Raw genomic sequence first — 26,479 nt, forward strand, 5'->3', positions numbered from 1 at the left:
AAAGAGTGGCTAAGGAGTGCAAGTCTAGGAACTGTGTTTGTGGCGAGGCATTGTGGGGTATAAGGGAGGAGTTGGAGAGTTTGAGGGAGATAATTAGGATTCTCACAGAAGACAGGAAGGAAGGTAGGCCTCCCTCAAACGATGTACATGTTACACTAGGTGTAAAAGAGGGATGGGAAGGAAAGGGGGGAATTGTAGAAGACAGGTGGTATAATGTTCTGAGGGCAAGGAGATTGCAGGCTAAGGGCTCTATTCAGGATCAGAATTCAGGACAGGTGTCTGTGAGAAATCAGTACGAGTCACTCCAGGTAGAACAAAATAGGGAAGATGAGGAACAGGGAACTGTAGCTGGGGTGTGCGGAAGTAGGGGGAAGGGAAAAGGTAGGAAAGGGAAATGTATAGTAGAGGATAGGAAGATACAGGTTGAACAGAGGCATGGGACGGAGAAAAGGGAGGAGGAAGTAGCTTCTGCAGCTATTAGGAATGATAGGGCTGACGAGGAGGGGAGGGGATCAAATGAAATGGGTAGGGTTGAGGCTCTGGTCATGGGGGATTACATCGTTAGACATGTGGGGAAAGTGTCTGGAGGAAAGGGAACCAGGATAGTGTGTTATCCAGGAATTAGGTAGAGGTAGATATCGAGGAAAGTAGAAGCGAAGGAGGACGGGAAGGAGAAGGTTGTAGTGTTTCACGTAGGTACCAAAAAAGTAAGGCAAGCTGGTATAAGTATCAACATAGTTGCGGATGTGTGGATCTGGTAAGTGCAGCACGGGTGTAGTTTAAGGAAGCGGAGATTGTTATCAGTGGAATACTGTATATGAGTTATACTGACTGGAGGGTGATTGGGGATTTAAATCAGACTATGGAGTGGGAATGTGGGAAACTGGGAGTGAAATTTCTTGATCTAATGGGTGGGTAAGCGATACGTATCTGCGCTCAGATGACCTTCAATTAAAAACCGCAGTGGTACGTATAAGTTGGGAAATTTGTTTGGAAGGATAATAGGGAGGTACATTCAGGGAAACGGGGTGGTCTACGGAGAGTTGATAAGGGCACAGAGATCTGAAAGTCAAGTAGGGATGACATAAAAATGTTAGTGCTCAACTGTAGAAGTATTGTAAAGAAAGGAATAGAATGAAGTAATTTAATAGGCATATACTTACCAGATATTGTAGTAGGAGTTGAATCAGGGCTGTGAAATGATATAATGGATGCAGAAATTTTCTCATGGAACTGGAGTGTGTATCGTAGAGGTAGGATTGGAGTGGAGGGAGAGGGAATATTCATTCTGGTGAGAAAAAGAATTTGCAAACTACGAAATAGTTATAAATGACAATCATGAAATTCTAGGTGTAATGCTCATCTCTAAAGATAATAAGCAACTTGATTTCTTTGGAGTGTACAGGCCGGGAAAGTGTAGCGTTGACAGGGATTCAGAATTATTTGATAAGATAATCAGCTACGTGGGAAACGACATAGAAAGGAATGTGATTGTAGCGGGAGATCTGAATTTTCCAAATGCCAGTTGGGAAGGAAAAGCGAACGACAGGAAGCATGCCCAACAAATTGCAAATAAGCTAATACAGGAAGGGCAGCTGATTCAGAAAGTGATGGAAGAAACTAGAGGGAAAAGTATCATGGACGTGGTATTGATAAAACCTAATGAGCTCTATAGAGAAACCGAAGTGATAGATGGTATTAGTAATCATGAAGCTGTTTTTGCCGTAGTTGAAAATAAATGTCATAGAAAGGGAGGTCTTAAAAATAGGACTATTAAGCAGTACCATATGGCTGATAAAGAAGGAATGAAGCAGTTTTTAAAAGTAACTATGATCGGTGGAAAACGGTAAATAAAAATGCAAACAAACTGTCCGATGTTTGTAAAGCAATAGATGAGGAATGTGAAAGCAAGTTTGTACCTTTAAAGTTGGTAAGGAATGGTAAATACCAACTTATTATAACAGTGAAATAAAGAGACTAAGAAGGAGGTGCAGATTGGAAAGAAATAGTTAGAAATGGCAGTAGAAGTAAGGAGAAATTGAGGAACTTACTAGGAAATTGAATCTAGCAAAGAAGGCAGCTAAGGATAGCATGATGGCAAGCATAATTGGCAGTCATACACATTTTAGTGCAAAATGGAAGGGTATGTAGAGGTACTTTAAGGCAGAAACAGGCTCCAAGAAGGACAATCGAGGAATAATTAATGAACGAGTGGATTATGTATGTGAGGATCTTCAAAAGGCAGAAGTAATCAGTCAGCAGTATGTAAAGATTGTTGTTTGCAAGGATAATGTCCAGGTAGAGGATGTGACTAATACTGAAGAAGTAGTAAAATTTACATATGTTAACAATGATATTTACAATAAGATACAAAAGTTGAAAACTATTAAAGTGGCTGGAATTGATAAGATTTCTGGGGATATACTAAAGACAATGGGTTGGGATATAGTACCATATCTGAAGTAATTATTTGATTATTGTTTGGTTGAAGGAGGTGTACCAAAAGAATGGAGAGTTGCTATAGTAGCCCCTGCGTGTAAAGGAAAGGGTGATAGACATAAAGCTGAAAATTACAGACCAATAAGTTTGACATGCATTGCATGTAAGCTTTGGGAAGGCATTCTTCCTGATTATATTAGACATGTTTGCGAAATTAATAACTGGTTCGATAGAAGGCAGTTCTGTTTTAAGAAAGGTTATTCCACAGAAGTTCAACTTGTAGGATTCCAGCAAGATATAGCAGATCTCTTGAATTCAGGAGGTCGAATGGCCTGCATCGCGATTGACCTGTCTAAAGCATTTGATAGGGTGGATTCTGGGAGACTACTGGCAAGAATTAGTGCAATTGGGCTAGAAAAATTACTTGACTGAAGGAGTGGCTATTTTTCTAAAAAAATAGGTCTCAGAAAATCAGAGTAGGCGATGCTTTCCCTGACCCTGTAATAATTAAGAAGATAATCCCTCAAGGCAGTAATATCGGATCTTTAAATTTTCTTATATATATAAATGATGTGAGTAAAGAAGTGGAATCAGAGGCAAGGCTTTTTGTGGATGATGTTATTCTGTATAGAGTAATAAATAAGTTACAAGTTTGTTTGCAACTGAAATATGACTTCGATAATGTTGTGAAATGGACAGCAGACAATGGTATGATGATAAACGGGGTTAGAAGGGAGGTTGTGAGTTACACAAATCGGAAAAGTCCTCTCAGTTTTAATTACTGCGTTGATGGGGTGAAGGTTCCTTTTGAAGATCATTGTAAATATCTAGGTGTTAATATAAGAAAAGATCTTCATTGTGGTAATCACATAAATGGGACTGTAAATAAAGGGTACAGATCTCTGCACATGGTTATGATGGCTTTTAAGCGTTGTAGTAAGGATGTAAAGGAGAGGGCATATACGTCTCTGTAAGACCTCAAATAGAGTATGGTTCCAGCGTACAGGACCCTCACCAGGATTACTTGATACGAGAACTAGAAAAAATCCAAAGAAAAGCAGCTCGACTTTTTCTAGGTGATTTCCAAAAAAGGAGTAGCGTAACAATAATATTGTAAAGTTTGGACTGGGAAGAATTGGGAGAAAGATGACGAGCTGCTAGAGTAAGTGGTATGTTCCGAGCGTTCAGCGGAGAGATGGCGTGGAATGACATTAGTAGACGAATACGTTTGAGTGGCGTCTTTAAAAGTAGGAAAGTTCATAATATGAAGGTAAAGTTGGAATTCAAGAGGACAAATTGGGGCAAATATGCATTCACAGGAAGGGGAGTTAGGGATTGGAATATCTTACCAAGGGAGATGTTCAATAAATTTCCACTTTCTTTGAAATCATTCAAGAAAAGTCTTTGAAATTAACAGATAGGGAATCTGCCACCTGAGCGACTGCCCTAAATGCAGATCAGTATTGATTGATTGATTGATTGATTGATTGATTGATTGATTGATTGATTGATTGATTGATTGATTGAATATTCTACCATTTATCTCAGTACATATCAGGAACATTTCTGAAGGGATGATGCTGTTGTGGGTCTACAAATGTGTGCCTTCTTCTGACCACTGTTGTTATAAATGTCATAGATTCTCGTCGACCATCACCTGTAGCTTCATTCCCCATTGGCTGTGACTGACCAGCTATCTGGAACACTCTTAAAATATGACAGTTATTCATACCGTCCCTTTCCCCAACGTCGAGGATTGTTTGCCAGAGGATCCTTCACTTCACCCATTGCCATCCAGCACTGTGCTCTACTTGCTTGAGATAATTTGTTCTCGTTATCGTCTAAGGTATTCAATGAGCATTCGTACTGTTCACGTACAATTCCATGTTACAATTTTACTTGTAACCATAATATTGCCTCTTCCAGCAACTCGATTTCGCATTTTGGACGGTTCTGTCGTAAGTATATGTAGAAAATAATATTTATTCAAATAGAAACACCGGTACAAATTTGTGATTTTCAGCCAAAATAGCCTCTTGTGTAAAGAGAAATGTCACTATGAATCGTTTTACTGAAAGGTAATTTGCTTTGTATTATAGTACGGTAAGTCTTCCTAAGGGAATAATATTCAGTTGAATGTATATTGGCAATTTTATAATTTAGGCTTATTTAGCAAATAATAAGACATATCTTGTTCTGATTCGGATATAAATGCATGTTCTGATCTTTTTCTAGAAAGCAGTAATTTTAAATATGTTCTCTCCACGTTTTCGGTTCATTGTTGGTCAGTGGATTAATACGAAATAAAAATTTAGAGGGCAAATACAACGATCTTTAATAAAAAGTTAATTAAACTGTCGGATCGAGAAGTAAGAACGAATGAAAGGTATCGAAGGATGAAGCACCCGCTGGCTAAAATGTATTAAAATTATTAAAAAGCATGATGTAACAGGTAGACGAGCACAAAATTTAAACATCTCTGGCTGAACGAAATTCTACCTTCGTGTGCTTGAAATGAATATTTCAGATTATCCACGTTCGAAACAAATAGCTCACGTAAACTGATGACTGTTCGGTGGAACCTGAAAATTAAATTTCACTCTTCTTCCCTTATTTTTCTATAACTTTACTCTATTTGCGTACTGAAAGCATTATCGAGATCCGAAACTGAAAGAGCATTTTTATAATAACATATCTGAACTTTAATTACTCAGAGCTGACATCAGCAGACTATGGTTCGCACTGTCCGAAAGTACTCATCATTAAATTAACAGACTTTGGTTCACACTGATTGGAAGTACTCATAAACAAATTGACCCATGTTCGTTTAGATGTCGTCGCTGCGGGAGCAATACCGTGCATCTGACAATCCACTTCCTATTCATTATGTTCCTTAAGATTGGTCACGCCTCCGAGCCACATATGGATATGCAATCCATCAAAACAATTTTCGTTGGGTTCATTTTCTTATGCTAATGTGTAAAGGAAAATGACCCTTAAATACATTATACTGTAGCAGTGCGTAAATACGTCATGCAAACATGCATTCCTACGGTATGGTATGGCAAGGTTAATTTTCCTTTAAGCATGCGCATAGGAAAATGAACACAACGGAAGTTGTTCTGATGGGCTGCAAAACCAAAAGAGGCTCGGAGGCGTGTCCATTCTTAAGGAAAGTAGTGAATAGGAAGTGCATTGTCACACACGCGATATTGCTCGATAAACGACGATATATTACAAAATGTGTCACATATCCTTATGATCGTGTTATATATAAACATCTTGCGTTGTAGGACAGGTTTAACGGGTGACGTAGACAGAAAACATGAAAAAAATCACAATATATATGAAGGAGAATATAATCCCAAAATTTTACATTGAAATTCGAACTCCACAGCTCCTGGATGAAGAGGGGAATATATATCCTTGGAAGGAGTGTCATCTGTCATTAGTGTTGACACTGGAAAAGTGTTAGATTTACAAGTTAAGTCAAAACGTTGCTCTGTATGTGCCTGGCACAAGAAGGACATGGGCACTGAAGAGGAAAAGGATTGGCAACATGCTCATAAAAGTGTGTGCAGCAGGAATTATTCAGGTTCAAATGGTGTAATGGAAGCTGCAGGTACATCGCTTCCTAGGGGAATGTGATGTAAGATGTGTAAGGTGCTTGGGGGATGGTGACTCAAGTGCTTTCAAGACCGTAGCTGAATGCCAACCCTATGGAAATAACTGTAGTTTAGAAAAGCTGGATTGCATTTGTCATGTCCAGAAAAGGATGGGTGGACGGTTGAGGAGACTTGTCGCAGAAAATAAAGGCAAGTTGTTGGAGGAGGGTAAGTCACTTAGAGGAAAAAATAGGCTGACCAAGAAGAGAACTGATAGTCTGCATGTTTATTATAGCAGTGCCTTTATAAATAATCCAAATGACTTGGAGAAAATGGGAAGAGCTGCGTGGGCTATATGGTTTCATTACTTGTCAATTGATACTACACCTCAGCATTTCCTGGTGGTGCAACTTTTTGAAAGCCATGGAAAGACATAAAAACGATCTTCTTGAATCCTTTTTTCTGGCTATAAAACCAACTTTGAGGGTTCTAGCTGCACCAGACTTGTTGAAAACATGTTCTACATGGTAAAACATAAAATGCAAATGACAGCTTCAACGCTCTCATTTGGAAGAGGTGTCTTAAAACAGTGTTTATATCCAACTTGGTGGTGAAGATTGCTGCTTTGGATGCTGCAGCAGTATTTAATGGTGTAAATTTGGCCAGACTTCACATTCTAAAGAGGCTGGGACTTACACCTGAAGTCTTCACAGAAGAGATACTGAGGTCCATTGATGAACAACGAGTTGCAAAGGCAGAGGCATCAATGCTCAACAGGCAGCTAGGCAGAGAGCAGAGCAAACAACAGAACAGCAGAGGATGCTAATGAAGAAGCGGAGTACGGTTATGGGCAGTTTTAGGTGAGATGTATTCTTGAAACTTTATTATGAAAAGTTTTCTTTGATTTTCTGAATTTTACACTTTTGATATTTTAGGTATAATTATCTCAAGAACTACTCAATGTAGTTTCATAACATATTGAACACAAGTCAACCAAGTAGATACAAAGCTTGAAGTGGAGTGGAATTTTAATATGTTGAATAAGAACAATTTTATACATTAAAATATATTAATGAGTAAAAAATTACCATGAACTGAAAAAAAATTACAGAAAATCAACAAAAGTATTTAGGAGAGAGTTACTGCACATTAAAGTCTCTGTATTTGTGTAGATTATTAATATATGTTAAATCTGAAATTTGATGTCACAACTTACTCAATATGTGTAACGGAAGATAGTGGCGTATAGAAAATTAATACTTCAGTAACTTAAAATAAACTTACCATAGAGTCCCTTAAACATACACAGCAACTCACTAAGTCATTTTGAATGAGTGTACCGAGTTTATATTAGATTTGATGGGATTTGTGGATGATATGTGCAATGAAACATGTGACTGTAAATCTGCCTACGTCTCCCCTTAAAGTAGCTAAATAGATAAGTTATTCTTGGAAAGATTCGTGTGAATTTTTAAATTTATGTTTCCTTAAACTAGGTTTAGAATACTGCATGATGTGCAGAAATCAACGACATGCTCTCAGCACACTTAAAATTGACTGTGTCATTTCTTTAGTTTCAGATATACACTGACTGACAGAGCAAATGCAACCCCAAGAAGGAGTGGTTCGAAAGGGATGAAAGTTGGGGAAAAAACAGAGACGGCACGGACGAATAATTGATGTTTATTTCAAACCGATATGCAGGTTACACAATGTGCACGGCATCGACTCAGTAGGATGTAGGACCACCGCGAGCGGCGATGCACGCAGAAACACGTCGAGGTACAGAGTCAATAACAGTGCGGATGGTGTCCTGAGGGATGGTTCTCCATTCTCTGTCAACCATTTGCCACAGTTGGTCGTCCGTACGAGGCTGGGGCAGAGTATGCAAAAGGCGTCCAATGAGATCCCACACGTGTTCGATTGGTGAGAGATCCGGAGAGTACGCTGGCCACGGAAGCATCTGTACACCTCGTAGAACCTGTTGAGAGATGCGAGCAGTGTGTGGGCGGGCATTATCCTGCTGAAACAGAGCATTGGGCAGCCCCGGAAGGTACGGGAGTGCCATCGGCCGCAGCACATGCTGCACGTAGCGGTGGGCATTTAACGTGCCTTGAATACGTACTAGAGGTGACGTGGAATCATACGCAATAGCGCCCCAAACCATGATGCCGCGTTGTCTAGCGGTAGGGCGCTCCAGAGTTACTGCCGGATTTGACCTTTCTCCACGCCGACGCCACACTCGTCTGCGGTGACTATCACTGACAGAACAGAAGCGTGACTCATCGGAGAACACGACGTTCCGCCATTCCCTCATCCAAGTCGCTCTAGCCCGGCACCATGCCAGGCGTGCACGTCTATGCTGTGGAGTCAATGATAGTCTTCTGAGCGAACGCCGGGAGTGCAAGCCTCCTTCAACCAATCGACGGGAAATTGTTCTGGTCGATATTGGAACAGCCAGGGTGTCTTGCACATGCTGAAGAATGGCGGTTAACGTGGCGTGCGGGGCTGCCACCGCTTGGCGGCGGATGCGCCGATCCTCACGTGCTGACGTCACTCGGGCTGCGCCTGGACCCCTCGCACGTGCCACATGTCCCTGCGCCAACCATCTTCGCCACAGGCGCTGCACCGTGGACACATCCCTATGGGTATCGGCTGCGATTTGACGAAGCGACCAACCTGCCCTTCTCAGCCCGATCACCATACCCCTCGTAAAGTCGTCTGTCTGCTGGAAATGCCTCCGTTGACGGCGGCCTGGCATTCTTAGCTATACACGTGTCCTGTGGCACACGACAACACGTTCTACAATGACTGTCGGCTGAGAAATCACGGTACGAAGTGGGCCATTCGCCAACGCCGTGTCCCATTTATCGTTCGCTACGTGCGCAGCACAGCGGCGCATTTCACATCATGAGCATACCTCAGTGACGTCAGTCTACCCTGCAATTGGCATAAAGTTCTGACCACTCCTTCTTGGTGTTGCATTTGCTCTGTCAGTCAGTGTATCAATCACACCAAGGTAATCGTATAGGTGAAGGACAGGGATAGATGGATATTTCAGTATGTGATGAGATTTGCGTCGTTTAACTCATTTAACATTCTCCGTGAGACGGCATACAATCTGTGTATTTGAATACAGGTTTTCACATTTTAACGCACGCTACAGATCTCCAAATGACTGCGCACAAGGCGCATAAGAATTTTCAAGTTTGGAGACATCGCTTGACCTCGTGAGAGATTGCAGCACGATATGAAATATCACACTTCTTACCATTTCAAAGTTTATCCCTTTCTTTATTGTAGCTGAACGTTTGGAGAGAGGAGAAGCTGCAGTTAAGAAACAAAACTCCCGTTATGTTCCCTTTTGTCGTTTCAGAAAGCTCGTGCACAATTGAAAGAGGAACAGAAGATCTTTGCTTTCCCAATAACACCATAGTAAGAATTGCAAAGTGTAAGTTAAGCATTCCGTAATGTTGTCACACTATTAACACTCAGTTTTAGCTACAGAATAATTAAATAATAGTACATTTCACTTATGCTCTGACCATGGACGTACCATTAGTTGATTCGTCTTTCGTGTTTTCGTTAAATCTGCAACATTCTTCGAAAACAGGCAGGTATTATGGCGGCGATGCAATAGGGAAGGGCTTAGACTGGAAAGGAAGCGACCGTGGCCTTAATTAATGCATATGCGTGGTGTGAAAATGCCAAACGACTGGGAACTATCTTCAGTGACCACCAAGCAAGAGTTTACGGCAAGCTCAAGCGAGGCGAGGTGACGGGAAGGACAGGTCCTATTCTTCCACTCAAGGGACCAGCAAGGAGCCACCTGGCGGGAGACAACAGCTTCCTTCTATCCTGTAAGGCTAGGACGTCCAAATTCATTGAAGCCGTCTACATTCCATTTTTATATTTTTAAACAGTATTAAGAAACTCCTTGATCATTAGGGTGTCCATTTCCATGGGATTATCACCAACAGATGTACCGATACCATCTTTTATCTACAATAAATTATGCAGGCTTTGGTCAGGCGCGGTGGCTTCCTCAAATGCACTACGCACATACACTGAAGAAAATGGAAATTGCAACCCCCAGAAGGAGTGGCGCTACATAGCTGCAATTAAACATGGAGGACGAGTGTTCGGTTGTGATTGGATGATTACACTTTCAGGTCCCTCTGATCGCATGTTTGGACAACTATCAATACAGGATGTGCCCACCACGAGCTGCAATACATTGATGAATTCGTCGAGGCATGGAGTCAATAAGGCCCTGAATCGCTTCCTGAGGAATTGTGGCCCATGCTTGCTGCACTGCACGGGTCAGTTGTTCCAGAGTTGTGGGTGGCTGAGGAAGGTTGGCCATTGGTCGACCCATCATGTCGCACACATGTTCAATAGGACTGAGGTCCGGAGATCTGGCCGGCCATTTTAAGGTTGTGATGTCGTGGAGAGCTTCTCTGGAGGTGCGTGCAGTGTTAACCCGGGCATTATCCTGCTGAAACATCCCATTAGCAATGTTGGCCATCATAAGGACAACCACTGGATTGAGTACCCTATCAACGTACTGTCGAGCAGTCATAGTGCCGTCAACAAGCACTAACTGTGATTTCACATTAAAGCCAATAGCTCCCCAGACCATAATGCTTGGTGTTGGCCCTGTGTGCCTCTCGACAATAAGATCTGGGCGGCCCCTCTCCCCGGTACGTCGGCGCACACGATTCCGGCTATCACTGTGGGCAAGACAGAAGCGCGATTCATCACTAAAGACGACCCTATGTCATTCGTCGACCCACGTCGATCTTTCTCGACCCCAAGCCAGCCTTACACGTCGCTGTTGTGGGATCAATGGAACACCTTCTGCAGGGACACGGGCTCGTAAGCCAGCTGCACACAGGCGATTACCAACTGTTTGTTGTACAACGTGGGGTGCCACAACTGCTCGAATTTGCGCTGCTGTTGCATGGGGTTCCATCCGGGCCATCCGAATGATGCTGCGATCCTCTCTCACAGTTGTCTGTCGCGCTGGGCCTGTGCCAGGTCTACGAGTGTGGGTACCTTCATTTGACCACTGCTGCCATACACGTTGTACCGTAGATGCCTGTCGGCCAACACGTGCAACGACAGACCTTAGCGATAATCCAGCCTCACAGAGCCCAATTATCCGAGCCCTCTCAAACGGCGACAGTTGTGGATAGCGTGCTCTTCTCTGTCGTCGAGGCATGTTTGACGGGGAACACTTCACTGCACAGACTGCAAGTCAACTACGCTACACCAGAGTCCGTATACTGGAGTTGATTCCTCCGCGACCAATCACCTGGGGAGACCTGTAACAACAATCCAATGGGTCTGAAACTTTGATTGTTTACATACCTATATGGCATCGTTCCATATCTTGAAAATCAACACAAACGACCAATGCCTTCATGGTGTTGCAATTTCCACTTTCTTAAGTGTTGTACATAGAGCCTCTTACTCAAGTGAGACTTTTCGAACTCTAAATATGTTCCTATGCTGATGTATTTGCACAGAATATATGTTTGATTTAGTTTTTCGCGCAAACTAATATCGCACAATGTCTATAACTACCTCTCCCGATTCTCGTTAGACACCGTTATAATGAACGTATATTAGTCATGGAATGCATTGAAGTGTATTTATGCTCACCCAATTGGTCACGACCAATGCCTACCCACGACGATCATCTGACGCTGAGTAACGTTAATCATACGCACCACGTTTTGGAGAGTGTATTTTATATGAAAGTCGGGCACAATTCGGCTCAATGAGCAGTGTTCCAGCTCAGGCAGGGAAAGGAGCAGAGTATGCGCCCTGACGGAAGGTGCAGTTTTGCAGCTGGTTGCAACTAAAGAAAGGACGCGTATCAAAACAGATTTTAAGTGTGAACAATTTTACTGTGCCTAACGTCTCGTTCTATACAGTTCTATATTATGGTACTACGTAAATACGTTTAATTATATTCCTTTCAGTAGTGTGAGAGTAGTAAACAAAATTAATGACTTTGACACGTGATACATAAATTCATTTTGACTACTATTCTACCTTTAGTCTAGGAAATAGGGTAAAACTTGATAAAACCTTGTTTAGGAACACAGCATAAACAATGAACGACAAACGAGCTCTAGGTTAAGTACAGAATTAAATAAATAAATAAATAAATAAATAAATAAATAAATAAATAAATAAATAAATAAATAAATAAATAAATAAATAAATAAATATCAATCACCATAAACAAAACATGTGTTTTTGTACCGGGTGGTACAACTGCCCTTATGTTTTCCAGAACATATGCGACTAGCTAGGAATTAAATGTCTCTTAGTCCTACCTTGCGCAACATCGTGCAGCAATTTTTTTTTTTTTTTTTTTTTGCTAGTTGCTTTACGTCGCTCCGACACAGATAGGTCTTATGGCGACGATGGGACAGGGAAGGGCTAGGAGTGGGAAGGAAGCGGCCGTGGCCTTAATTAAGGTACAGCCCCAGCATTTGCCTGGTGTGAAAATGGGAAACCACGAAAAACCATTTTCAGGGCTGCCGACAGTGGGGTTCGAACCTACTATCTCCCGAATACTGGATACTGGCCGCACTTAAGCGACTACAGCTATCGAGCTCGGTGCAGCAATTTTATGTGCAGTTGGCCCGATATAGACTTCCCCGCACATTGCAAAAACGGTACGAGGGACAGTAAGTGAGGCCCATCTCAACAACACTGTACCATTTTATGTAGAGCGGAATGCAACTCTCCAATAATTTTTACGAAGTGTTACTATACTGTAGAAACCATAGCCACTCCTTTAGCTGTCGGTAGAAAATAGCTCGCCTGATTAGTTAAATAGGCCATTTACTTTTGATAGAAAAAGGTGATCACGGTATATTTGGAAACGTGATAGGTTAGGACCAATTACAGACATGTCAGTTCACCGCCATTTTGTATAGTCTCATCACATCGAAGTTGATAGAAATGTGATTTTCACAGTATTTTATAATCTATGGCACGCAAATGCCGTACAGCAGATGTTACAGCTTACGCCATGTATTTACTACCGTTACAGCGTTCAATAAAGCCATAAATCCGAACCATAAGGCTGTAACACATCAGTAAATTTACGAAGCGAGAACTTTCGCTCTGCTCATGAATACAGAGTATAAGGCTGGACGTTCACTCAGGAAGTAGTTGTGCGTAATGAGCCATGTTAGATGCGCCTGGATAAGCTACATGAAGCAGTGAGGGTTCTAAACCTTATTCAGTCATGCCTATTTAAAATTTTTATATCGTATACTTCTAGGCATCCTTTACGAAGACCTGGCCTTTGTGAAGTCTCAGTTATTCTTCTAAGTTATAATAAACATACATAATAATTATCGCCACGTATGCACCGACCACGGACAAATTTATTATAGTCTCATCACTTGTAACATTATGCTGGGCTCATTTAACCAAGTAATAGGTATATACTCTACGCGTACGGTATGGTTGCAACTATCTGGGATTAAGAGACACATGATACTTTAGCATACTCTAGTGTTTGGAGCAAGATAAACCTGTTTGCACATTCGAGTTCAGAACTTCTAACATACCAGATCAGTTTCGAAGAGATAGCGAGACCTACTCTTCGTCGCTTGGAGTGGATACATGGTACAAATGGCAGCTCGCATGTGATATCTTTGACGGATTCAGAGTTCGAATCTAGCTACATACTTCTCATTTTTATTCTATTAAGGTCATTTGTAATTAAAGTTTAACTTCCTTAGGGCTCAAAAGTCACTTTTTACATTTAGAAAGAAAGCATACATCAGAAAGGGATGATAACATGCGACTTACGTATGGCAAACGGCTACAAAGGATGAAGCGCACTGCACTTATTGTCAGAATTATGACACAGAAATTCAACCAAGAAACTGCGCACGTTCGACTCGAATGACTACTGGACTTGACACGTGGGGCACATGAAACAGCACATAGTAATCTTTACAGCAACGTGCAGGTAGGTTCCACCACATACGTTGCAGCAAGCAAGAATGACACATCTCTACCGTGCTCAGATTTGCATTAAGTAACGAGATGCTCATTTTGAACATTTGCTTCATTGCTTCATTAATCGAATGGCCATGCATTGCACCTCTGTCAGTAATAGCTTTATTTTACTGCAAATAGCTTTTTTTTTGCTAGTGGCTTTACGTCGCACTGGCACAGATAGGTCTTATGGCGACGATGGGAGGGGAAAGGCCTAGGAATTGGAAGGAAGCGGCCGTGGCCTTAATTAAGGTACAGCCCCAGCATTTGACTGGTGTAAAAATCGAAAACCACGGTAAACCATCTTCAAGGTTGCCGGCAGTGGGATTCCAATCCACTATCTCCCGGATTCAAGCTCACGGCCCCTAACCGCACGGCCATCTCGCTTGGTAAATAGCTCTTGAGAAACGAAAATAGCAGAGTACCTGCAACGTGAAAACTGATCATGATTTAGATTTGTTTTCAACAACGCGACTCACACAAACATATAAGTTAAAAACGAATTAAAAAATCACCCTATATCGGACTCGAACCTCCGACCAACGAGGACTGCTTTCCCCCTCTAATGTAAAGTACGCTCTGCTATCACGTGCTGTCGTCTTCCAGTCTTATATCAACAGTACTCCTAGTCATTCGGCCATCATATTCTCTGTACATGAAGTTTCTGTGATACTGACTTTTCACGATTCTTTACCATCATTCGGTATTTTAACGTTAATGCTGATGTCATTGACACGATTAAACGAAATACCAAACGCGTAGTAAGACCATACATCGCTGTGAGTTGCCAAGGCCAATGTTCTTAGGTTAGGCTGTAATCTGCGGGTTGAATAAACTTGAGTGAATAGGGGCAGCTGTACCGCTCGGTATATCTGAAATTTCATTCAGCGGATGACGAGGAGAAGTTCGTCTCTTTTCACTAGACAAATTATGTTTGGTGAAATCAATCTCGCATTTGCAATTCGGAGAACTACTGTGAGATGTGCTAGTGGCTTTACGTCGCACCGACACGGATAGTTCTTACGGCGACGATGGGATAGGAAAGGCCTAGGAGTTGGAAGGAATCGGCCGTGGCCCTAATTAAGGCACAACCCCAGCATTTGGCTGGTGTGAAAATGGGAAACCACGGAAAAACATCTTCAGGGCTGCCGACAGTGGGATTCGAACCAACTATCTCCCGAATGCAAGCTCACAGCCGCGCGCCTCTAACCGCACGGCCAACTCGCCCGGTCGTGAGATGTGCGACACTTAGAATTGTTCTCCGTAGAGATTTACTTATCTTCATCAGGGAGACCGTTCATCACATACATATGTTGAGCCTAACATTGATAGCAGTTTTTCAGCCGATTTGTGCATGATTGGGAAATCCGTTTTCAAAAAAAAAGATGTTCATAAAAATTTGATAAGCTTGTTCGTGATTCATATTTAGCTTTCCACTCACTATCACATCGAATTGTGAGCAACTCGCACTGTAGATCAGACTGAACGTCATCAGTTATGACAGTAGTTGAAAAGGGCGCAGCAAACACTTTGAGATCTATTGTTAAGTCGTACAGATCACTAAATTGAATGGTAAATTATTTCACAAGACTCGCAAGAGTACCTGAAAAGATCTGCAATTGATCTTGAGTTAAACTAGATTCCCCCATTGACAATTTGGGAAAACGGCCTAACTGACGCTGACAAAACTCCAATATTTGCTTGAAAGCAGTAATGCTGTCTACAAAATGAACGATAAGTATGTTGGTTCCCTGCAACACAAAATTAAGTTTATTTATGAAGGATGTGATGTCGGTGACAAATACCAAATCATTAAGCCATTTATGATTTATTCTATTTCCACGAATAGAACTATTTCTTCCAACTAATAAAAAGAGTTACTTAACACATTACCTGAACTGAATGCGGGAATAGAAATTAAAAGAGGATGAAAACATAGAAGATTCTTTTAGCTAATAAGTAGTAAGTGTATGTATGGCGTAGTTGAAGTCTAGAAAGTACTCCAAATGCTAAGTTTATATAATGATTAATTAAAGATACGTCCAAGTACTATTTATGAGAGATACTAATAAGTCGACTCATTGGGTGAATAGTCAGAGTTGAGGCTTTCGGTTCAGAGGGTCCCGGGTTCGATTCCCCCCAGGTCGGGGATTTTAATAGGTTCTGATGAATTATTCTGACTCGGGGACTCTTCTCATAATATTCAAACATCATACCACACTACCTGCTACCACAGAAACACGCAATAGTGATTACATCCCTCCGTATACGGTTGGCATCAGGAAGGGCAACCGGTCGTAAAACAGGGCAAAATCCACATGTGCGATGCAGTTCGCACCCGCGACCGCGCAGGTGTGGGAAATGTGGTAGAAAAATAAGAAGAAGGCTGTGCATTTAAATAATTTAGCCATATTTTTTAAATTGGGTTATTGTTAATAATGTACATTGCAAAATTAACTGCATCTCTACTGAGCCATTTAACTTCAGAAAAGTTGTTAATATCACCAAATTCACACTCAATATTTTGTCTATGGCTCAGTCCATGACTCTTAATGAAATTAACTTCTTACTACTACGGTCACATTAACCGTTGTGACGTTTCTTGCGCACAAGTTTTGTTGATGAAACAAACAATGCACAGATATGAAACTCACTTCGTTTTACACTAGTTTACTGTATTTCTCAGACAACCTATAGGGCCTGCTCTACATCCGACAACGGAGGGTGCTCCATCAGTGACTACTGAAGCGAGCTTTTCCCACGGTACATCAAAGCTGATAAATCTTTCATGCATTGCAGTATGTCGTCACCTGTAGTGGTGTTTTTGAGAGAACATAAATCAAATAGCTCTTCCTTGACTACCAAATTTATATAAAAAAATTTCGTGTGGCTATTTCTAGCCGAGTGCAGCCCTTGTAAGGCAGACCCTCCGATGAGGGTGGGCGGCATCTGCCATATGTAGGTAACTGCGTGTTATTGTGGTGGAGGATAGTGTTATGTGTGGTGTGTGAGTTGCAGGGATGTTGGGGACAGCACAAACGCCCAGCCCCCGGGCCACTGGAATTAACCAATTAAGGTTAAAATCCCCGACCCGGCCGTGAATCGAACCCGGGACCCTCTGAACCGAAGGCCAGTACGCTGACCATTCAGCCAACGAGTCGGACACCAAATTTATATCATCGGCTCTAATAAATACTGCCAGTTGGGCTGTGTCCGGTAAGTCGGCACTTTCAACTAATGCAAGAGAAAAAGCTATGAAGTTCGAAATGACATCCATTCATTGTTCTACAATATCACCTGACTAACGTTTGATACGACGAGTGACAGTTAACAGCGAAAGATTCAAACTTGCTGAAGAATGAGGTAGTTGTTGACACACTTCGTCTGTTACGACTTCCAAACTTTGCTGCACAAATTCGCCGTCACAAAATGGTCTGGAAGTACGAGCGATCAACAAATATATTCTGTAACTAGCACTAATACTTATATCAGAAGAGGAGGCGTCACATTACTGTATAAGTAATAAACGTGTTTGCAATTTGAAAGGACGGTTTGGTTTATTAGACACAGTACTTAATTTATATGGTACGTGGGTACAACATTATAGGCTAATACTTACCTCTACTTTAGATCCTTCCTCGCGTAGATTATTGAGAAGAGTAAGTCGCGTTTCATCCTCTACACTTCCTCATTGGTTGAAGTGATGCGTTCTGCAGTGATGTTCTAAATTGTATCTTTCTATGACTAATATCTTGCCAAATACCAAACATTGTGCTCCTCCTTGGATTTCTGTGAACAATTAATCGCAACTGGAGTTGAACTGTAGAGTCGACCACCGCCTTACCGCATTGCTTTGACCAGCCATAACTACATCACGTACTGTACCGTACTGCACGGTGTAATTTAACGGCGTGTGACCTCCGATGAGTCCCGTTGCAGGCCTTTCGAGTTGACGTAACCGTAACATATTCAGTCAGGCACATTGCAGTGGTTTTGCTTCGGCTTTGACTTCGCATATCTCCATCTAGCCTTTACAGCACAAACTGTAAGCTAGAAGTCATCTGCTCTCAGCTCTGCCCGCGCTAACGCAGTCAGCACAAGAAGGTGGGACACTCTCTTTGCCCATCTGTGGGTTAGATACTGATTCGCATTCAAAGGAGTAATTACACTTGAAGAGCAGTTACAATGCTGTATATTTCTAACACAACTGAGCCGGTGGAAAAAAACATGCAAAATTCTGTTTAAAACAAGTTGGTATCTACAATATATCTTCATTACAAATAATTTCTGGATAAAGAGAAACATACTGCTTTACGAGTTCCTTAATATCATTCACAAATATGAAAACAGAATGTGGACAGTTTCAGTAGACCTGTAGATATTGAAGGTAGACTACGAAGTGTGATCCATAATTAAAGCGACAACGCTTAGTAGGCCTATGTTGTGCGTGAAACCAAACTGATTATCTTTCAAACTGGGACCCAAGTTCGAAAATCCATGGTTTGGGCGTTGATAACGCTTTTGATGTGGCGATTTGTGTGCTTCCGGGTTTTGTTAAGAAACTTCCTCCGACTTAAAAAGATAACCACAACGTGCATTAAGTTACAATTGTGTTTCGGATTGTCGAACTCCAACTTCATTGCAGTGCAATAAATATGATCCAAGGGAGGTCCAATTGTAATTGAATCTAGACTGTGAAATGCATTGTAAGATCTTATTAGTTACTCATACATATCGCCCTACTTTGATAATATTCAACTATATGCTTCTTGAAGAAAAGGGATCAGAAACTGGTTTGGTGATGATGATTGTTGTTGTTTAAATGGGCCTAACATCTAGGTCATCGGCCCCTAAAAATAGTTTCATCTCCTTGGCTGGATATTCTACGACAGTGTACTTGTATTGCCGATCAGTGGTTAACAAAGCCGCAGGTTATGTTTATACCTTGTCCTGAATGAAACACAATAATTAACGCAAACAACAGAAAAGATAAAACCACCGAACGGACTGGTGTAACAATCAAGTAGCAGTCCTCTTACTCGCAGTTCGCTTTAAACTTATACCTAAGTAACCATTTAAATACACGCAAAATATTATTCCTTCGCATGCTAACGGTCTCTGAGAGAAAGTCATTCGTAATAGAGTTTCGTTTTACATAACATAACAACAAAACTGTTTAGGAGGCAATTTCTAGATAATATGTCTAACAAATTTAACTTAAAGTCCGATATATCTGATCTTTTACGTAAAGAATCTTGAGAATATGTACCCATATATTGTACTTACAACACGGCAATCTCGGACGTACTTTTAGTTTCTAATATTCTTACTGTACCTTGTACTCATACCGTATTTCTATGTTTAGGAACTCCTCAGCCTCCAGGCCAGTGCCAGCTACGAAATCAGACCTCGGAACGGTTGGAAGTGTTATGTGAGGCTGGAAGCGATGGTGATCTGCCTCAGCACTTTGTTCTGGAAGTGAGTGAAGCTCCGGTGACTTCCTCACCACCCTCCAGGGCAGGGGTGTCTCTGTCCACCCTCAACGACCAGGGAGCGCCCTCTCTACCCCTCGGAACTCCCCTGCTTCGAAAATTGGGCGCGGCGCCAAGGTTCACACTTGATAGCTTGGAACCAGGCAGGGATTATCAACTAGCGATCTTCGCCGTCAACGCAAAGGGACGCAGCGAACCACCCGTTATCATACCCAGTGTCCGATTTTCAACTGCCATGGAAAAACTAACTAGAACAGGTAAGTTTAGCAACTGAAATTATCAGTATGAAATCAGTTATAATGTATTATAGCCATTAAGAGAGTATACATTTTGTTTCCACTCATAACATTCGTTTACAGATCGTTATATTTTGAGCTGCCTAGTTACAATAATTATACGGTAAAGTTGCTAGTTTATATCTTCGAATAAGCCTTTCGTTTTGTTTGTTTGTTTGTTTGTTTCTTTCTTTCTTTCTTAATCAGTTTATCCTCCAGGGTTTTTCTTTCCCTCGAACTCAGCGATGGATCCAATTCTACCGCCTCAAGGGCAGTGTCCTGCAGAACGAGAATTTTGGTCGGGGATACAACTGAGGAGAGGAACCAGTACCTCGCACAGGCGGCCACCCCTGCTATGCTGAACAGGGGCCTTGTGAGGGAATGGGAAGTTTGGAAGGGACAGACAAGGACGAGGGAAGGAAGTGGCCGTGGCCTTAAGTTAGGTACCATCCAGGCATTTGACTGGAGGAAAAAGGGACCAACGGAAAACCACTTCGACGATGGCTGAGGAGGGAATCGAACTCCCATTTTCTCAAGTGGCCGTGGCCTTAAGTTAGATACCATCCAGACATTTGCCTGGAGGAAATAAGGGAAACAACGCGGAAAACCACTTCGACGATGGCTGAGGAGGGAATCGAACTCCCATTTTCTCAGTTAAACTACCGAGGCTGAGTGAACGCCTTTCCAGCCCTCGTACTACTTTGCAAATTTTGTGGCAGAGCCGGGAATCGAACTCGGGCCACCGGGTGTGGCAGCTAATAACATTAACGACTGCACCACAGAGGCGGACTCTTTCCTTTTCATACGCTAGTAATTTTTGTGCTATATGTTCTTTCTCTCGCCATCTTTTATATCCGTTGTAATTCCTTGTCAGGTTATTAGTTAACCGCGTTTAGTTCTTAATTACTGACTAATGAGCATTCTTACTGTTTTGAGTTTGAGAACACGTCTAAAATATTTCGGATCATTATTAGACTTCTAGACTGTCCGACACTTTGGCTAAATTGTTAGCATTGATGCCTTCGGTTCAGAAGGTCGGAGATTTTAGTAGAGTACGATTAATTATTCTGGCTTGGGATCTAGGATTCTGTGTTTGTCCCAACACTATCCTTTTCATATTCAGACAACATGCCATTCATTCAATCAATCAATTATCAATCACCACTGATCTGCATTTAGGGCAGTGGCCAGGTGGCAGGTTTCCTATCCGATTTTTCCCCGAGACCTTTGTAATAACTGAAATCAATGCCCAAAAATTCTAGTGTATTCTTTTAGCTACCCAAATCCCCACGCACGACTTACAGACGTCCATACCCACTCAGTAACATTAAGAGGCACTCAGTTACAATTCAAAGACACAGTTAAAAACTTAGGGATGATAATGGATAAAATACTTATTTGGAACGATCATGTAACGGGTATATCTCAGCGAATGTTTTATTCCTTACGTTCCCTTAAAAAACTCAGAGATTTACTCCCCCAAAATGTAAGAAAACTGCTTATCCAAAGTATGGTAATGCCAATATTCGATTACTGTGACGTAGTGTACAGTAACCTGAACGCCTCACTTTCCTTCAAGCTCCAAAAGGCACATGACGCATGTGTTCGATTTATTTCACAGATACCAAGGTTTAGCCATATTTCTCCCGCATTTGGTAGGCTTTCATGGCTACGCTTAAGAAAGCGACTAAGTTTACACACTCTTCCCCTTTTAAATCGTGTACTGAACCTTAACACTCCTGAATACCTTGCCACACAATCCCACTACCTAGCATCACCGTCTAGTATTCCTACCAGATCATCATCCACCTCAGTACTAAGCAGTCCGACTCGTTGGCTGAATGGTCAGCGTACTGGCCTTCGGTTCAGAGGGTCCCGGGTTCGATTCCCGGCCGGGTCGGGGACTTTAACCTTAATTGGTTAATTCCAATGGCCCGGGGGCTGGGTGTTTGTGATGTCCCCAACATTCCTGCAACTCACACACCACACATAACACTATCCTCCACAACAATAACACGCAGTTACCTATACATGGCAGATGCCGCCCACCCTCATTGGAGGGTCTCCCTTACAAGGGCTGCAATCGGCTAGTAATAGCCACACGAAATTATATAGTACTAAGCATTCCCATTCACCGCTCAACTGCCTACAGTAGATCATTTGTAGTCGCCGCCAGCCGAATTTGGAATTCCCTACCTGCTGAAATTAGGAGCGTGTCAAACCACCTCCGCTTTAAGAAACTCTGTCAAACCTTGTTAATAAATAATAATAATTTCTTATAACATAGTAGGATTAGATCATAGCTAAGTTATTAGGTTAATTAAAACATTTAATTCATACCTTAAGATATTAAATTGTAGATAATTTGGTGTATAGTTAACTCTTCATGTAGGTGTATGTATGGTCGGACAGAATAGCAGGCTCCATAGCCTGAGTCCCGCCATATAAAACATAACAATAAATAAATATAATTACTCAAATCCCGAACTCGTCTTCCTATCAATGAATATCTGCCCAATGTGTCCACTCGAATTCTAACTTTATTTCATATTGTGATCTTTCCTACTTTTGAAAACACCACTGAAACTTATTCGTCTATCAATGTCATTCCATGCCATTAGTCCACTAACAGCTCGGAAAGTACCACTTAGTCGAGCAGTTCGTCTCCTTTCTCCGAAGTCTTCCCAGCCCACACTCTGCAACAATTTCGTAACGCTACTCCTTTGACGGATATCATCCATAACAAATCGAGCTGCTTTTCTTTGGATTTTTCCAGTTTCCGAAACAAGTAATCTTGGTGAGGGTCCATTAAATTGGAACCATACTCTCCTTTACATTCTTGCTGCAACCCCTAAATGCCCTCATTACCACGTGCAGATATCTGTACCCTATACTTACAGTCCCGTTTACGTGTATTCCAGTGAAGATATTTCCTTATATTAACACCTAGATAGAAACAGTGATCTCTACAAGGAACTTGCATTTCATTTTAACTGAAAGGTCCTTTGCTGTCAGTGAAACTCGCAACGTGACATTTTACCCCGTTTTTCATCACACCATTGCCTGCTGTCCATCTCACAAAATTGTCGATGCGTTCTTACAGTCGCTCACAATCTAATAACTTATTTCTTACTCTATACAGTATAACATATTCCGCAAAATGCCTTGACAATGATTCCTGTTCATTACTCATATAATTTATATATTAGAAAATAATAATACTGCCTTGGGGAAATCCTCTGTTAATGATTACAGGTTCAGATAATACTTCACCAACTCGAATCTTCTGAGTTCTGTTTTCTAGAAATGTAACGACCCATTCAGTCACTCTTTTGTCTAGTGCAGTAGCCCTCATTTTTGCCAGTAGTCTCCCATGATCCACAATACCAAATGTCTTAGATAGGCCAATCGCGACACATTCCATTTGACATCTTGAATCTAAGATGTCCGCTATACTTTGCTGTAATCCTACAAGTTGAACTTCAGTGGAATAAGCTTTACTAAACTCGAACTTCCTTCTATCGAACCAGTTATTAATGTCAAAATTACTCAAATCTCACTACGTCAACTGAAACCCATAATTATTCACCGGTGTTATAAGTAGGTTGTATCCATTTAATATTATATTCCATTAAGCACCAATTCTTTATTTGTTAAGTGTAATAAGTTGGCGTATTACAAATTTAATTCCATTCTACTCATTAAATCTTCTGACAGGAACACCGTACTCTCTCGTAAACTCAAACTCCTAAAATGCCTATTGAGTGGTTGAAAGTTCATTATATCATTCTATAGATGCATATTTACGACTTCATTACAACCAATTTTTGCCGACGTCAATTGTTAATTAACCCTAAACCGGGCGCGCTGGTGAATTTCGTTCACCAACCTGCGTATTTCATCTGTAATTTTTAGTTCCTAAGTGCTACAGCCGTCGTGCTGCTAGTACCTTCCTTTGAAGTCTTATCGATACTCTCAGTGTAGCGGAATCTATCCAGGAAATTGTACTTGTCACGTTATTCGACCTTGAATCGCACGTGCCGTCATTTGGTGAACTTTCTTCATCCCGCGCCCGGCAATGTAAGTAAAATTGTACCTTAAACTTTCTGGGAATTTCATTATTTTAAAATGTAGACTAGATAGGGAACAAAATTAACTACCCATTTTTATTGTAGGGCGAAGTTTGTGAAGGCTGAAGACATACAAACGCTGTTACAGGAATTATCTGATGAGGAGGAAGGATCTGAGGGAGCTGAAGTTTGTGATTTTTCTGATGGTAAAGATGAAGTGGTAAATTATTCAGACATTGATCATGACAGTGATAGTGAACAAGAATGTGATGTAGGCGTAGTTGGTAGCGATGAACACGATGAACTAGGGAGATTTTCCTTGGTAAAGACGAAACAATGTGGTGCACCACTAGCTCTTCAATGGCTACTTCTAGGATTGAAAAATCTGTCCTTTCAACTCATGAATAAGTGGTTGGTTGAACGAGCTAAGACAGGAACACTGCCTCTGGATATCCGAACATTGTTATCCCCATACCATCAGGAAGAAGCATTAGAAGAAACAAATTGCCTTCGAAGAGAGGCCGATGCATTCACTGTGAGAGGAAACAAAATCAAGTCTCCACAATGAAGTGTAATCAGTGTCATAACTTTGTGTGTAAAGCATACTCTAAAATGCATTAGATGTGTAAACTATGAGAATAATGATAATGATTAATGAAGATTGTTAAAAGTGTTTCGTTTTAAGTTCTCATGAGTTAAGTATTCATCTCTTTCAATTTTATTTTCAGTCTTCTACCCATGAACATTTTTACCCTTTAATATTATATGTATATACTGTCATTTGTAATTTGTGTCGTAATTATTATGTCTAAGGATTATAAAAGACATAAGGAGTAACATTATCAGTCGTGTAAGAGTTAGTACTAGTTAACCAGTTGCTAAACTAAGAAAATGAACGGTGAACGAAATTCACCACGCGCCCGGAAATGTAAAATTTATAGGCGCGCTCGCTTTAGGGTTAAATAATTTTACATCAAATACCTCTTAATGGGTTTCATTTTTAATTTATTGAACATTATTTCCAAAATATAGTTGACCTGTTCTATCTTCATCAATTAACTTGAGGTGCATTATTTAAAAAATCATTAAGTTACATTTATTGAAACAAAATCAAATTATTAAACTGTCGAATTTCCAAATATTAAATTATTAAATTCATTAATTTATTAATTCATTATTCATCATTCATTAATTCATCGTCTGTCATGGCCCACTACATCTCATCTACAATAATTATCATGAAACGAACGCGGAATGGCGAGTACATCGGATACGTCTACAACATGAGAAAATCTGATTTAAAGGAAAAATTCCAACTTCACGCACACATAACCAGCTGTCTCAATATTAATAGTCACACTAAATAAAACAAAATCTGTAGCGAAGGGTCCTTCGTAATATGAATAACACAGTATTCCCCCAAAAACTTACATCTACACTGACTCTACTGCAGTTGGAATAGAACCGCTGACTCAAACGAACCATATGGGTCTGAATCCACATCAATAAAATCACTATAACCATAAATCAGAATTTGCGTTGCCAAATACACAATAAACATAATTCACACATAACAACAAAATAAATCCAGCAACGATAGTCATCAGTGAAATCCTAGTCCATATATATTGGTCGAGAGTCGAAGTGACGTCCCTCAGAACGTTCCATTACAGTAACCAGAAACTCCCTACCATTAACTAAATTGATACTCAAATGACGTAAAATCTTTAAGTATCTATGTGCTCTGGTCTTACTGATCAATTGGAATTATAAAAAAAGACATCGTAATAGTCTTCGATGATCCTATTTCATTGGGATTTATTCTTTAACATTAGAACGCAGTGCTGTAGAGAAATCTCAGCTTGTAATTAAACAACAATTGTCGGGCTGAGTGGCTCAGACGGCTGTGGCGCTGGCCTTCTAACCCCAACTTGGCAGGTTCAATCCTGACTCAGTCCGGTGGTATTTGAAGGTGCTCAAATACGACAGCCTCGTGTCGGTAGATTTACTGGCACGTAAAAGAACTCCTGCGGGACTAAATTCCGGCACCTCGGCGTCTCCGAAAACCGTAAACGTAGTTAGTGGGACTTAAAGCAAATAACATTATTATTATTGTAAGTAAACACGTCTGTTTCCTTCACGCCTCGGTTGTATAACTGTCATCTGCTTCCTCTGCTTCACCATCTCCTATTTCATCGTCTCCTACTCCTTCTTATTCTCCTTCTTCGTCAAGATACGGCTCAGGAACATCTTCAGTTGCTACATCTGAGTTCTTTTATTAGTTTTATTTCCTCCTGTTGAACACCTTGGAGCGTTCACATTTAATCTTATGGGTCCTTCTCTCTGTCTCTCAGCCTGGTATTCACTACTTTCAGCTCCATGACTCCTTTCTCTATTCCCTTGCTGAATTGCATTTTTCCACTGGTCCGACGATGCTCCTTTCGTGGCCAATTCCTCAACATATTTCTTCGACTCATTTCTTCGTGCTTTGATACCGGTTCCGTCATCTCCTTCCCTTCTTGGTCTGCCTCTTCCATCACCTTGTCTGTTATACTGTGCGT

At 41.1% G+C, this 26,479-nt stretch overlaps 1 protein-coding gene and 1 pseudogene across 1 annotated transcript in view; both read left to right on the plus strand.

Annotated features, from left to right (window-relative positions):
* Positions 1 to 26,479, plus strand: part of side (sidestep) — a 1,669,326-nt gene that overhangs the window by 1,624,853 nt on the left and 17,994 nt on the right. Inside the window, exon 11 of the mRNA XM_067140964.2 lies at positions 19,447 to 19,830. Within this exon, the coding sequence (XP_066997065.2) occupies positions 19,447 to 19,830 (384 nt within the window). The remainder of the gene's footprint in view (positions 1 to 19,446; positions 19,831 to 26,479) is intronic.
* LOC136864861 (uncharacterized) lies at positions 6,377 to 6,904 on the plus strand (annotated as a pseudogene).

This window comes from Anabrus simplex, chromosome 2, assembly GCF_040414725.1.
Source record: "Anabrus simplex isolate iqAnaSimp1 chromosome 2, ASM4041472v1, whole genome shotgun sequence".
Lineage (NCBI taxonomy): Eukaryota > Metazoa > Arthropoda > Insecta > Orthoptera > Tettigoniidae > Anabrus > Anabrus simplex.